At 33.3% G+C, this 16,811-nt stretch overlaps 1 protein-coding gene across 1 annotated transcript; it reads right to left on the reverse strand.

Moving 5' to 3' along the window:
• Positions 1-4,985: 4,985 nt before the first annotated feature.
• Positions 4,986-16,047, reverse strand: LOC107020833 (QWRF motif-containing protein 2). The gene is made up of 6 exons (XM_015221383.2): positions 14,221-16,047; positions 12,239-12,358; positions 10,340-10,456; positions 10,149-10,238; positions 5,511-5,618; positions 4,986-5,434 (listed from the first exon to the last, which is right to left on the reverse strand). Exons 1-6 carry the CDS (start codon positions 15,649-15,651, stop codon positions 5,375-5,377), a joined length of 1,926 nt encoding a protein of 641 aa, XP_015076869.1. The 5' UTR covers positions 15,652-16,047; the 3' UTR covers positions 4,986-5,374.
• Positions 16,048-16,811: the final 764 nt, after the last annotated feature.

Raw genomic sequence — 16,811 nt, forward strand, 5'->3', positions numbered from 1 at the left:
CTGAAAATATAGCGTATTCCAGATTTTTATACTAAATTCTTTATATTATCAAGTATATTTATAAACATCGAAAAAAGAATTACGTTGTCACATCTGAATTTCACAAGAATACAAAGTTGAAGGTTTATAACTTGCAATTTGTTTATCATTAATACTATAATAGTCTTGTTATTTATTATGATTTGCCAAATTAAGTTTGACTAAACTTTTTTATTAGTGTCAAATGGGTAAAACAAATGAAGCGACGAATATTATCATATAAGAATTAGTTTAATTTAAGTGATACTCCAAACAAATACTTAGAAAAATCTACATGAATGACAAATACTTTATTAATATGCTTCTTCGCTCCACATAGATATTGCGTTGAGAATCAACAAAGCAAAATGTACGTATGGACTATGATGGAGTATTTGACTAAAACACGTCCAAATATAAAATGGCTTTTACATATTTTACCAAAAGAAAATAGAAATTGAAGGTTCAATAAGCTATCCTGAACTAGAACTAGATCTAGTTTAGGATTATTCTACTACTACCTCCATCTGTTATTATTTGTCAGATATAATAAAATAAGTTATTTAAAATTAATCATCAATTTAAACAATCAAGAAATAATTAGTTTTTTTTTTCAATTCTGCTCTTAATAATTACATATGGTTTCAAAAAATAATTTTGAAATCGAAATAATTAGTTACAAGACTACTTTAATATGAAAAAAAAGTTGTTTTTATAATTTTAACAAAGTACAAATAATTTTAGTTATGATTGATAGTAAGATTATATTTGTCAAATTAAATTTCATATTAAATTTTTTAAAGGGTGACGGAGGAAGTATATGTTGATAGTGTATTCAGATAAGCTACCCAATGGGCAAGTCAGGAGCAAAACTTAAGAGCGTGTTTAGATTAACTTATTTTAAAGTAAAAATAATTTCACTCATTTTAAAAGTATTCGAGTAAGATTGAGAACTATTACTGTGCTAAATTTTCAGTAGTAATATAAAATATCGACTACAAATATATATGTCGAGTCCGGAACCTAATGGATATAAAATGTTAACAAAAATTTCAAAACGGTATATAAATTTTAAATTTAACCAAAACGGCAAAATCGCTGGTGGAGCAGCGGCCGGAAAAAGCAAAATCGCTGCAACACCAGCGATTTGTTAAATTTAATGTTTTTTTTTAAAAAAAAAAATTTAAATGAAATTGCTGCCATGGCAGCGATTTACTATATAAGATATCATTTTTTAATAAATCGCTGCCTAGCAATTTATCTTAATCTTTTTTTTTAAAAAAAATTATTTATTAGAAATTAAAAAAGAAAAACTATAAAGCAAATCGCTGCCGGGGCAGCGATTAGTGTAACAACTTTTTTTTTTTAATTATTTATTTAACTTGCAAAAATTTTTTTTTTAAAAATAAGTCGCTGCTACGGCAGCGATTTAGGTTTTTTTTTTTTTAAAAATTTTATTAAACGCTGCTTTCACAGGGATTTACGAAGACAGCGATTTTCCCTTTTTTATTTTTATTTTAATTTTAATCAAGTAGCTATTTATAATTTAAAAAAATTAATTAAATCGCGCGATTTAATTAATTTTTTTAAAATTATAAATAACTACTTGATTACAATAAAAACAATAAAAAAAAAATAAAAATCGCTGCCTATGTAGCGATTTATAATTTTTTTTAAAAAAAATAGTAAATCGCTGTGTAGGCAGCGTTTTAACAAAAAAAAATTTTAAAAAAACTAAATTGCTACAGTAGCAGCGACTTATTTTTTTTACAAAAAAAAAATTTGACTTAAATCACTGCCATGGCAGCGATTTCATTTATTTATTTTTTTAAAAATCATTAAATTTAGCAAATCGCTGATGTTGCAGCGATTTTGCTTTTCCCTGTGCGATTTGGCCGTTTTGATTAAATTTAAAATTTATATATCATTTTAGAATTTTTGTTAACATTTTATATCCATTAGGCTTCAGACTCATTATATATGTCCCTCGAGAGCTTATGCAGTTTCTTTTTCAACTATCAAGTGTTAGTAGTGGAACATTTTGTTAATGGAGAAAGTTTTTGGTGAAAAGACTAGAAAATACCAAAAGTTAGAATGTTGACATAAATAGTAAAAGATATTGTGTAAAACACACTTACCGTTAGAAAATATTCAACATCTAGTCAATCTTTACACAAAGAATTGGTCCCAAAAGAAACCACTGAAAGAGCTATCGTCCGAAGAGTACACAAAAATGAAGTTGCTTTCACTACTGAGAGGTCTGAGGCGCAATCAGACTTAACGTACATATGGATCTTGTATAATGATTTATAGTACTTTTAACGTTAAATACATAAATTTTATTTCAAAAAACTTAGAAGACATCATACCTAAATTTACAAACTTAAATAACTATTTGACTCTCGAAATTCATTAGCCAGCTCTTAAGTAAAGCTTTACCATGACATTTGCATCCTATTAATAATATGATAAACTATATGTTGGGAGAAATAATGAAGGCACAGCTCGTGCATACCATGTGGGCTAATATTTGTGAGGTCATTCACCTGAAAAATGAATCTCACATGACAACCATTTTAACTTCAATCAATATCATAAAAAAGATTCTGAATATTATTATTTGTAGTAGTAGTAGTTATAATGTCCCTCAAAGCTTTTGGTTTTTGCAAACTGAAATATTTTAGAGGTACTAAATGACAGAAATGATGATCTCAATGAGTCAGACAACATAAAAGGTGAGTTATATCAAATAAAGTAGTAGTTGTTGAACAAAGTCAGTATACATATTTAATCCATAAAACATTAATTCTGGCTTTTCAATTCTGAAAGAGCCATATTTAACATGCATTTAATATACTCCCAACTTTGGGGGTAAACAATAAAAAATTAAAATAAAATAAACAAAAAAAACTACTAGCTTAGCTAGGGATGACGGGGAGTAGCAAATTGGCCGGTGGTGAAGAGGGTCCTACGCACAATTTGCATTATATATTCATCGCTTTATCTAATGGTTCGATGAATTAATCATGTTACGAGTATGTAAGAGTGTCAAATGAATAAATTAAACAATTTTATATTTGAGCTAATTAGATTTGCTCGACAACTTTTGAACATTTTAAAAGTTTATTTGGACAACAAATTAACGCGATTGAATTTTTTTAAAATACTACTTAAACTGATCTACGATAAATCATGTCCACCCAAATTAAGCAGCTTGAATTTTTATAAGATTGATTTGACAACCCTAATCCCATAGACACTTAAGATAAGTGATTTTTAAAATTGAAGATGGATATAATTTAAGGTAAACCTTGCATATTTACTTTCAAAGTTGTAATTTAGGTTTAGCCCCCCCTACCAATTAGCTTTACAAAAAAAGATGTTTAAAGAAATATGTTAAAAGTAGGGTCCACAATCCACGACCTAAATATAGAATAGAATACATATAAGTAGAAAAAGAAGGATCCATAATCCACAATATAATTTTAATATAAATAGATATAACAAAAAAATGTAAACACAAAAAGGTTGAAAATGCAGCAACACACAGCAGTTGGATGATATCATCATATGAAGAAGAGGTAGCAGCACCAACCAAATTTAAGAAGCATATTTTTTAGTCAATATCTAATGTCACATTGGTTAATAATCCATTAACTTTACACAAAAGACTTGAAAAAATAAACCCCACCACTAATTATAACTTATTCTTTCCTATTCTATACTAATATTTTTCATTCTATTTTAATCACCTCGCATATTATTTTTTTTAATTCGTTCTTCAAAATAAAAATCAACATCCAATTCAAAGTCTTAATCTCTCCTTCTATTGATCCAATCTTCTCTATCAACTTGTAAATATATATATAATTTTTTTATCAGTTAAAATATCATATAAATTGAAACGAAATTTGTACTGGTGTGGAGTGAGGAGGATGTTTCTTGGACTATCACCGGACACACAACCTACTAACAAATTTGTGAACAACCTTATAATTATAAGTGATTCATGAACTATATAACATGAGAGGGTTTTCTCACATCCCCTATAGGCTATAATTTGGACCATTTGAATATAGTAAGGTCCACAAAATCGATGGCTAGATTTTGAGGACCACCACCATATAGTTATAGGCCCAAATTATCTCAGACAGAATCTTGACCTGTAAATAATAATACTATTTTGACAGAAATTTGGATTCCATTAAATCTTTGGATGAAGAGTTTTTTCAAGACAAATTAAGAGGAGAGTTACGAGGCGCACAAGATTGTTGACTTTTTATTTTCTTATGATTTAGTTATTCCATACTAATGTCGTTCATTTTGTTGTATCAAGGCAAAGTCACGACACAACAGTTTGCACATGCGTCGATTTTTGTCAAACTTTCATCTTGTTGGTAAAAGTTTGATCGTCTAACCTTGGTAAGAGTGAAGAGTACAAGTGGTTGCAGTTTCGATATTTGACGTTGCAAGCACGCCTTGGGGAATCAAATCCTTATTTTTTCAACCTTCAAACTGTTGGTAACTCTTGCTTTAGATAATTAAGAAGATTGACAATGTGAACTAATTAGAGTGAGAATTACTTAAATGGTCATTGACTTTAGGACTACGCATTGAGATTAAACAACTTTCAGTTCAAATCTTACAAAGTATTATGAATTTGTGTGACATTAAATGTGAGGTTGACTTTGAGACAATTGTTTATGCAAGTAGTATTATAAATGTTTCTTTTGTTAGAAAAAAGCTTTTAATATTAATTTTGGAGATAAATATCAAAAAAGTCCTCCAAATTCTTTACTTAGTAACAACATTACAAACATAACAAGAATAATCTAACATTGCGTATTAACACAAGAGAAAGAAACCAACTTTTCCCCCCCTTTTTAAGCATGAAAAAAAGTTTTAATTGCAAGTTGGAGATACTCATTAAGAGGGCGAAAATGCGATGTAACAAGAAATCAATTGCATCATTGTGAAGTACTTCTAAAGTCATATAGATACTGAAACGAAAAAAAACACCAGAAAGTTGGACGAACTACTGAATCATTGTCTAGTTAGAATTTTACATATATATACACGAGTTCTTTTTTTCTCTTCTTCCTTGACAAACAGTGGAAAAAGAAAAGAACGAAAGATTAGAACATGTATACAGCTAATTAGTGAGAAAGAAATCACTTCCGAAATCATCTTCTGATAGAGAAGAATACATTGATATTAGGGCGCGCAGATGTGTTGCAAAAAAATGCCTAACAACAACCAGGACTAGTCATCGTTCTCTTGCTCTGGCCACCGTTACTAATAGGGGGTGTTAGCATTAAAAATTGGTCAAAATAAGATCAGTTCTACACCTGTCATGTCAGGTTGTTGATCTGCGGTTATGTTGTATTACGTGTGTTCTCAAACTACAGTCCTTAACCTGTGTTCCACAAATGATAAATGTTAAAATCATGGAAAAATACTACAAAGCAGAACAAACCAAAGGGCTGCATTACCTGCATTGTTGCTATCATCGTCAAGAAATCTTTGCACTGTTCAAGAGAAGCCTGTTCTTTCGCAGTCACTTTGGCAAGTTCACTTACCAAAGAATTTAATTCCTCCACCTGAACAAAATGAAAACCCCTTTTTAGGCATCCAATGTATGTATTTGTCCAATGCAGCATATTACTACTGAGATGATGCAACAAGTTCAGTTTTAAGGAGGAATCGCAGCACTACTGCTATAACCACAAGATACATGTCAGGAACAGTTACTACCCACTTTCACAAATCAAACTAGAGACTTTTAACCACGAATCTCTAATCAGATGCTTTTACAACCCACATTTTTCATCACTGTTTACAGTCTTGGATGACTATTGGTCCTTAGGTCATCTACTTCCACCATGCAATAACAAGAGCCATATTGCAACTACATTCTGACATTTGGTCATGAAAAGAGGCATGTCATAGTCGATTTGGCAGTGATACAGACATACATAATGTTCATATATATTCACCAGTATAAGCTGACACTTAAAGAGTGGGAACCAAACTGAAGAATTATACTCGACATTGTAGTTAATAAAGATAGCAAAGAGATAAACTTCACTAATACAGAAGCATTTGGTAGTGTAATACTAGTTAACGGGACACATACAATTTCCTGAAAATGCTTACTCTAGAAGACTAATTCGTTATTCAGGAATGATCGAAAGCCCATCTTTTTCTGTTTCTTTTTTTCAAACAAGGTAAACTGCAAAGACCATATTCATCAAAGCAATACATAACCTAGTGACTGCAGAGAGGCCTGAGTTAGATAATTCCTCGGTGAAATCCTTTTGTCAAAATGATAGGAGAGGAGAGGAAACCAGGCGAAGACTTTGTAATTCTCTCCTGGTGCTGATATTTTTTAGAAGTTACCTACCTTCACTAATAATAATAAAAAAGAGAAGAGGAATCCATGTGGAGAAATACTTGGAAGACTGAAAAAGAAGTGTACAGCACGTTCAACATTTCACGGCTGCTTTAGAACAGTTACCGAAGGCATTGTGACTAGGAGATGCGTCAAATTAGAGAGGAAGGTCAGTGAAGAAGCTTCAACCTTCATGAACCTTCTAGAGGACTGGAAAGAAACAAAAAATAAGTTTCAAGATTTGAGAAGCCTGTGTGAAAATCAAGACTGCCTACTTTTCGACTTGTATTTCTGGTACAAAGAAGATACTTTTTGTAAAGATAATTGTTAGATTTTTCTGAAGCTTAATACTAGACACTTTTATCTTATTAACTTTTGGCACCTGCTTGTGTCTGTGAATTAGATGATTCTTTTGACTAATCAAAACAATTAAAAAGAGAGAGAGAAGGTAAATGCATCCAGGTAGCAGGACTGGTCAGCCTTAACAAGCTGAGCATTGAGGCATACTTGTTGCCATTTGTTGCTTATCAGGGTAGCAGGATTGGACAACATTAGATTAAAGCCTCAAACTAATATCTTTCTACAGACAAAAAAGTACATACAATAATCCTAAAAAGTTCCATCATATGGCACCAATGAGCCAAAGGTTTCAAATGCTTAGAGACATAGGCAAAACAATCCAGCAGCTAACCGCTTAACTTTTTAGATGAGGTGGTTCAAACTATCCAATATGTGTTACTGGTGTTGCTGGATACAATCAAGAAGACTTGATGCAAGTGAAAACTAGAAATATTGGACTAGACTTATTCTGGCCTTGCAAAGTCAAAATGTCGTTAGATCGAGTTTTTGGCTAAAAACATCCTTAAACTATACAACTCAATTTAAACTACATCCTCAAATTATCTTTCTTAAGAAAAAAACATCCTCCAAGTATTCAAAACTTAAGAACTTCCATGCTATAGAAATTTGTCAAAAAATTAGCGAATTCCACACAAAAATATATGCAATTCATACTATTCTCATAAAAAAATTCTATGATTTTATTACTTGTTGGGAAAAGCTATCAAAAAATAATTTTTTATTAGACCCTTGTTTGTTATTAAAAATAAATAAATGTTAGGACAGTGTGAGTCTATGAGGAGACATGATCTGATCTTCTCCTTTAACAGTTGAATGAAGTTGGAGCTTAATTTTACACCATCTTCACCTTGCAAAGTCAAAATGTCGTTAGATCAATAATTTTGGGAGGAAAACTGATAATTGAGGTAATCAAGATTCAGCTAATTTTGATCGCTTGTACTCGAGTTTGGTTTTCCATTATTAGAAGTAAAAGTCTTCGATCGACACCGCTTTTTGCAGATTCAATAAGAAGAAAACATTTTATCTCTTAATTTTTTGATATAAAATCAAATGAAAAGTAATAAAAACAAAATTTCTAATTAAACGGAAACCAATGCAAAACGTTGTTGCTAAAAAAATTCCCAATATTTTGTTTTAGATGTATGTAGAATGGACAAAATTGGTTTATTGCTGGTGATTTAGAAAGTTTGGTTGAGAGTAGTGTGAATTGTACGTGTTTTTGTGAAGAATTTGTTAATTTTTGACAACTTATAGGAAAAAGGATGAAAGTTGTCACATTTTAAATAATAGAGGAATGTTTTCTGTTAAGAAAAATAATTTGAGGATGTAGTTTAAGTTGGCTATAGTTTAAGGATGCTTTTGGCCAAAAACTCCACATATTTAGGCCTATTCTGGAATTTGGCAACAATGTTTCATGGCTAATCAGCTCTTATTATATTCTAACAAATGGCTGTATGGCGTCATTCCATAAGACATTGGGTAAACTCATCTTTTATATATTTCAAAAGGAGAGATTGGGTAAAGTCATGCTACATAACTTTTGTTATTAATTGAGTAAATCTTTTGGTCCAGGCTTCAGTGAAGAACTGGAAATTCACATCTAACGATAGTACAATCAAGTGCAAGTCACCAGGTTGTAATTTAATCAGCCAAACAAAAAAACAAGCAACTTGGCAAATGATATCTAAACAGATTAAGGTGAGGTTCTCAGATCAGGATGGCCCATTATCCACAGAATTTAGAACCCGTCTGCCATGGAATTCTATGTTATCAAAAGAAAAAAAGAAGTGGGGTTCTCAGATTTTTTTCAATAACCCTCCAAATCCTCTGTTCATGTATTTGTCATTTCCATCATATATTCTGCTTTATATTTCAGTTCACCCTCCCCACCATACATAACTCCATCTTTATGTCTCAAAATTTTATTGCAGTTTAATAATGGAAATCCATCCCTACATGTCAGCTCCTGTACCCCAGAATAAACTAATTAGGAGGTATCCCAAAGTAAAAGCTTAAGGCTCTAGGGTGAATAATGACAGCTAATTCATTTTCCTGAATAGAAAAAATCTGTGGAGCAGCCAGGATAGTATAGTCTGAGACTTCAAGCTACAGATTTATTTATTTTTTTGGAAATGGTGACTTTACTTCAAGCTATACATCTTTTCAAGGTTATCATAATGACAGCTTACCACTGTACTCCTTTCAATGTTCTGAAAATTGGTCTTCAAATATGGAAGTCGATATTCTTTCCTTCTTTTCACTAATACTTTTCCTCTACGAGGTTGTACTCTGATGATATAAAGGGTTCCAGATTTCATGTAATAACCTACTTTAACCAAGTTCCTTGTTTTTCTTTCTTAAATAATTGTAGATTTGTTATTATTTTTCTTAATCATTTGTGGGTTGTGGGCTAGTTATTATTTTTCTTAAATATTTGTGGGCTCTCTAGGCCAGCTTGCACACACCTCGACCAATTCTGCGGCGGTACCTGGTACCTCCCACCAGCACAAATATTGCGTTACTATGTCCACCAAAGCTTGACCAGATGAAAAAAAGATCACCTAGTATTTTTGCCTCCGCCAAGATTTGAACCTAAGAGCCCATGGTTTCAACCCACTTCATGACCAGGTCACGCCCTTGGGTTCCCTTATTATTTAGAAGTTCTTATGGAATTCTCCGCTTTACAATTGCTTTGAATGAAGCAGTTTTAAATGTATGCCTGTTCCTATAATACTAAGTCAAAAGAAATGTCGTCGCACCAGCGGAACCTGACAAATTATCTTTTTAAGAAATATTTTTATTAAATTAGACAGTAGTGTTCCATTTAAGCAAAGTACCAAGGGAGTACTGTAAAAGAACAACAAAAAGATTACTTGTTCAATTCACTACATCCCCGCAATTTGTTCCTTCACAAAAAATATAAATTCTGTAAGCACCTATATTTTACAAAAGATATAAGATGTTTTCTCCATCAAGGCATCTCTCTTATTTTGGAATATGCTGAGATGAAAAAGAAGAATGCTGCTTCTTTCACTTGGTATTTTTTATCACTTGAGATTAGAAAAAGATAACAGATCTAAAGAGGATCCATGCTGAACAATTAGTTGATACATAGGACCAATCTTTCCTTTTTTTGGGTAACCGAGAAATTTCCAAGAGCCAGTGATGCAGAAGAACAATTTTATAGCTGTTTCATACGAACTCCAACTTCAGTTGTGATCTACTTGATAGAAAATATTTTATTATGATTTTATATCCCTAACAGTTTTATCAAACACAAATGAAAAACAAAGAGAAACTAGTAAAATGACTATGCATTAACCGACTTCACGGAAACAATCAGCATTAACAGATAGAGGACTAGATAAGTGAGGTTTACCTTGCCCAAAAAGCAACCAACTGAGGTTGCCATTGCCTGCATCACACCATGTGCTGAACTAATAGCATCCTTCAGGTTTTGTATGTTAATCTGTCAATATTACCACAGAAAAGTTACAAGTGGCCTCTTTGTGATTCAGTGAAGAACAGAAATAAACCTAAAACCAAAATATGTGTCGCACAACTACATACGTTAGCTCCTCCAACAACAGGCAGACGGAGAGTGCTAGCTTTCAAGGCTTCAATTGCTCCAAGAAGTGAGATAGAGTGTTCTTTATCAAATGAAGCCCAAACTTCTAAGGACATCATCTACATACGAAAAGAATCAACTTAGCTCAGCAATGATCATATCATGCCTACAGTTATTCTCTTTCTGATAATTATAACAAGGCCAAATCAATTACTCCCTTCGTTTAAAAAAGAATGACCCAATTTCCTTTTAGTATGTTTCAGAAAAAATGACCCATCCTTTTTTGGCAACACTTTGACTTCAACTTTTTACATGGCATGCTTAAGGCCGCAAGATAAAAGGGAATTTCGGAACATTTGACATAACTTTAATTTAGAACTACAAGATTAAAGTCTTCTTTCTTTTCTTGAACTCCGTTCCAAGTCAAACTAGGCCGTTCTTTTTGAAACGAAGGAAGCATATCAACTTGATACTTTCTAAGAGTCTCATAGGCTTGTTCAGAGTAACAAATTGCAGTTAATATTAAAAACTATCAGATTTCAGATCTGGACTTGGTTTGCAGATCAATTGGCTATACTTTTGCTGAAATAACTGACGAGGATGGATGATGTATGAAAAATAAAAGATAGTATTGTGCACAGAAAATGTAAACTAAGTGAGGAAACTAGATGCAATTTTTATTTGCAAATCATAGTCATAAAGTAAGTAGTTTAGGGTTTTTTTGTATATTTTGAAGGTGACTGACATCTAATTTGTATATGGTAATCTTACTACTACAAGTCATAGACTACTTTTAATGAAATGGTATCCTGTGGAGTAGTAGAAGCGTGTGCAAGCTGGCTCGGACACCACCGTCATTTTAAAAAGGGGAAAAATAAGTAAAACAAAATGCTCTTTCATAATGAACTCATAAAGCACAGGAACTTGCATAGTTACATGTAGAAGTAACGCTTTACAGGGAGCTTTTCAACATTATGAGTATGACAACAAACTTATTTTTAACTGAGAAATACAGGGTTAGGATAATGTCACAAACTTAAGAACATATAGCAAGTAACTTTCATGATGACGATCAAAGTAAAAAATTAAAACAATTGATAAATGATTGGGTTGGATAGGGTAAGTTGTAACTTCTGCCAATTTTTCATCCATCAACCTATTTAACCTCAACTGCTCATTCAATAAGCAAGGCAAGTATCAATATGAAACAAAAACAAATCCCTTTATCGGAAATTGTCACTTCCCGTCTCACTCTTCAATACTTTCTCAATATTCTACTATGAGAAGTTCATCTGACACCCAGTAAAATGGGTTCAAATCTACTGGAATTTTAGTTTTAGAAGTTACTTCTATTTCAGTACAATAAACTTCAACTATTTTCTTAACCATTGTGCCCGCATAAATTTCAACTTGTATTGGCACGGGGAAGTATCTCTTCATCCCATTCTTCAAATTTTAACTGTCTTTATGCTACCAGAAAAAGAAAATTCCAAGTGAACTTGCGGAGATCCGAATTTCAGTAGAAAATCAGACAAAAAAATTCAAGTGTAAAAGATCATTACTTGCTAGGATTGTACAATTTTAACTTGTAAATTCAATTTTAGTCATGATTCATGGATGACACAGTTGAGGGTTCTATTTCATATGCCAAAGAAGTAGATCAAGCAACAGGATAATTCAATAATAACCAGCAGAGGAAGGAGGCAATTATGAGGCTTAAGAAACAAAGCAAATACCCAAAACTTTGACTGCACCAGGTTGGTTGATTTAACCATGTAGGGAATATCATTTTAACAAGAATATTTCAAAATAAGGATGAAAATAGCATATCTTTTCACCGAAAATCCAGCAAAATTATAATATTGAAAATGTGCAACGGGAAAAAAGGGCTGAGACCATACCTGTCCCTTTAAAATGGAAGCTAGCTTCAGTTTTTGCCTCAGCAACTGTAGCCTGTGTCTCTTCTTAGTGACTGTATCACGTAGATCTGAGATTGTTATCCATGCATTCCACAGAGTTTTCTGCAAAAGAGCTCAATATGTTTTTAAAATGAACTATAGTCTTGCTTATGATCAGCTGAATCTTAAGGAAGGAACTAAGATAATGCCTTCAAAAGGAAGAGAGTAAAGTGGCCTCGGTCAATAGAGCACCCGATTCATTCTTTTTGTAGCAGTGTACATGCAGCCATTTCAGTACCTAATGCACTGATAGATACAATGTGCACATCCAAAAGAAATTAGCTAGAACAAAATTCTGTATGGTCGAATTGCAAAATTCAGTACTCTTTTAGAAAAGTTGCCTACTGTGGTAAACACTTACTAGACTGACAAATACAATAACCTAAGTGATAAGCACAAACTCCAATATGTGGAACACTAGTATAAACCTTTTAAAACACACAGAAATAGATAATTTCTCAATTGTATCACTTGATATGCATGAATCTCAAACACAGAAATAAAACCATAAGCAAAAGAATCTTCATTACAAGTTTAAAACGTATGCTTCTCAAATCATAGAAAGTACTTCTATAAACAAGAACGCTTTCCATTTTCCCCAACAGATGCCCGATCTCTGATAATGAGCAATTTTAATATCCAAATACAATGGTGAAGTAAAGTTAGCCTAAGTGTCATGTAAGGACCAGTTGCAGTTGTTCCAATCTTATAGCCACCTAGTTAATTGAAGCTATTTTCATGACAACTTGAATAAAAAGTGAATGGGATCTGATCAAAGCTTTCTAAGAACAGAAGTGCAGAACCATCAAATTGATCAATGTTAACAGATAGAACTCCACTTGGAAAAAAAGAATGCCCCTAAATTTTACCTATCTCAATAGCAAGTGAGAAGAACAACGGCCAAATAGATGAACTTATAGCTTTACTTAAAGCTTCCCATGCAACATCTCTTATCCACAAACTAGAATTGAAGGTTAAACTTATAAGACCAGCAAACAAGAGAGTTCCTAACTAGGTATTGGCACAGCCATGCTCCTAGCAATATGAACTTACTAGTTTGGACAGCAGCTTCAGACACAATCTTAACATGAGATAATTATATAAGGAACAAAAGAATAAATAACAGCTGGTAGTTTTTGTGCAAAGAAGCTAATGAATATGGTAATCTTTTTGCTCATTCTCTGTAAGATAGCCAGCCAACCAACCATCGGATCTCATTGCAACGTTACGGTGAACCAGACAATGCCTAGGACTGTTATTCAGACTCTTCGATTCTGGCGGGGACAGAAAAGAAGAACCAGAGGAGTAGAGCTTGGAATGTAATACCACAAGCTGTTATGCAGATTATATGGAGAGAACAAAACAGAAGGAAATTCAAGGAATAGGTAAAATGTTTGATCAGATTTATAAATTGCACCTTTTTCATTATTTTAGAAGTAACAAGAACCCCACATGTATAGAAAAGTTGGATTCCTAGATAGGACCGCTAATCTCTAAAGATCTAGGCAAATCAACCTGTGCCTTTTTTGTCCCTAGATGTCATCCATTACCTACCAAAGAAAATCTCCTGTAAGAGGTACAATTTGAAGTGACTAGTTCTCATGGTTCTTCTGAAAATATAAAGTCTGAACTCCTCTTTCTCTTAATTCTCACAATGCACATAGTCAGAGCAAACAGCTAGATACTGAGGTGAATGGCAAATCAATCAATCAACTACAACTTAATTCCAAACTAGTTGGACTCCGCCTATGGATCCTCTATATATTCTGCTCTATTCAGGCCTATTTGATTAAATAATGGTAAGTAATTTGTCTTCTAAGGCAAATTAGGGCACCAATTTCAGGATAGCAAACAGACAACATATAGATGAGAAATCCAATTCAAGTTAAGAGATTCAAACTTTCAAGTAAAAAATGCAGCTTTACCTCTGCACTGTGTTTCTGCACCAGCAAAGTTGCTTCACTATTAGCGTTTACGAAGCGCCACTGTAAGTGTCGATTGTAAAGAAGCCGCAGCAAGTGTGCATCAAGAATTCGGTTTTCCCCTACCTTCCCCCTCCGAACATCAACCGCAAAACTAAGAACTGACGGGGTCTCAATGAAGTTACTATTAATGGTGCTAACCACATTTCTGACACGAGATGGACTAGGCATTCCTCTGGAAGGAGATGATCCTATAAGCTTACTAGGAGATGCAGAGCGAATGCCAGCACGAATAGGCGATGACATTGCTCGAGGAGACGATACTGGGACATCACTATGGTACTTTCTCAACTTTGGTGGCGCAACCATTTTGGACCCTGGACTTGTCGATAGAGGTGAACCTGGATCCTGTAATCTCCTCAACCTACTGTTTGTTTCTTGCCAAAACCTAGCAGAAACTACAATCCCACGAGGCACACCACGTATACGAGAACTCCCACCACACTCCTGCACTCCTGTACTACCAGAAGAAACACTATCCGTGTCAGATGCAGTAAGATCAGATGGCAGAGTAGAATCATTATTGGCTGAATTTACATCCTGAGCTTGTTCAACAGCCTTCAAAGGCTCTGCATTTCCTAAATCAAGACTCAACCTGCCATCAAATGAAGCCCTTCTTTCATCAATCATAGATTGCTGAAGTGTCCTAATTACGTTTCCAGATCCAATAACCTTGTGTCTGTCCCCATTACTACAATCTAAGCTCCTTGCCAGCGGATTCCCCTGCCTAGACCTCCCCGGCCAACGGTGCTGATCAACAGGCTTAGAATTCTCCAACTGATCCGCCCCATCAGCTTTCCCTCTAAGGGGAGTAGTAGTCCTCCTCCTCTCAGGGGTACCCTTCCTTAAACTACTCAAATTTGGAGAAGGTGGAGCCGCTTTAGTCTTACTTACTGGAAGTGAATAGGTTTCCCCTTGAAAAGATACAGATAAACTCCTAGTAGATGTCACCAGCAGCTTTGTTGCTGCAGAAACTTCAGCTACATTGCTTACTTTTGAATCAAGATCAGCTGTAAGTGGCCTGGAAACTGAGGTCCGCCTCCTGTCCACTGAAACAGATCTTTTGGGAACTGTAACCGGAGTATTTGACAAAAGGGTAGAGCCCGAGTTTCTAGAAATCAAAGGAGACGGAAATCTTCTACTAGAAGAAGAAGTTGAAGATACTGAAGAAGAATTTGAAGAAGAAGTTGAAGGAGAAGGAGACATATACCGAGATTGAACAGTTCTTGATTTGGGTCTTTTTGGGTTAACAACTCCATTGTTGTCTTTCTCAGAGGGCAGTAATGGGGGTCTTCTTGAAGTCTCATCTTGTGATGGGGTTTTGGGGTTTTGTCGGCCAGTTGAAACTGCTCCAGAAACAGCAGCAACCATCATCACACACACACACTTTCTCACTCTCTCTCTCTCTCCAAAATGGGAATTCACCTCTCACATTGTACTTTCAAAACAAAATACACCTACCCATTAACTCTTTCCATGTCTCCATGGCTAAAATCCTGCAAAAAAGATTCAAGATTCAAGAAATCCCACCATAACTCAAAACCCCATTATGTATTTCTAGTAAAGTAAACATTTTTTATCAAGATTATACAGCTAAAAAGGCAGAAAGATGGGGAAACAGAAAAAGTTTCCGGCGAGAGTGAAGAGGAAGAAGTGAAGAGAAAAGGGTCAGATTTGGGGGTACAGAAAATTGGTGCATCTTTTAGCTATGGGTGATTTTGGGGTTTTGTGAATCTTTGGAAAGACGTTACGCTAAGCAAATCACAATTTTTATGTTACAATTATATTTCTTAATAATCATATTTAATTTGCTTCCTTTCCACTACTTTATAATAATAATAATAATAATGTAATTTAGTACTAGTAATTAGAAAATGATTATTTCACTTATTTACATCAATTAAATCTTTATTTTTGTTGATTGCAAGTGGAGTTCGTAGGTATTGATGGACGTGTCCCAACTCCATATAAAAGTTGGGAAAATAATAAAAACATAAAAAAAAAAACTCCCATACTTGAAATGCAAGTAATTACTTTAATAATTTTTTTTGCTTTTTAAAAATTTTATCCTTTCCCTTCATAATGAATATGACATATCAAGACAAATATAATGTTTTAATACCTCTCAACTCCATAGTATTGAAGAGCCAACTTTATGGATCTTCATTTATTTTTTAAATTTATTAGTATAATTAAAATCATAATTAATTTTTCAGTAATGCCTTTATATCAAAAAAGTTAGGAAAAAACATCAAAAATGATAAATTTAATTTCAAAATGCACATAAAACATCACATAAATAAAAAGGAAAAAAAATGTCAATATAAGTAAAACCATATCAACAAATTATCTATAAAATATCTGTTATATACGAGCGAATATTATCACTCATGTAATTCACATAGTACATTGTGATTTTTTTTTTATTTTGTTTAAATAGTATAGTATTGTGCATATTATACAAAGTAAATTATTGAAGTAGCGATCCTTTTTTTTTAAATTATTTTGTTTCCAAATATAAACCTAGTTGAGAT

This window comes from Solanum pennellii, chromosome 1, assembly GCF_001406875.1.
Source record: "Solanum pennellii chromosome 1, SPENNV200".
Taxonomy (NCBI): Eukaryota; Viridiplantae; Streptophyta; class Magnoliopsida; order Solanales; family Solanaceae; genus Solanum; species Solanum pennellii.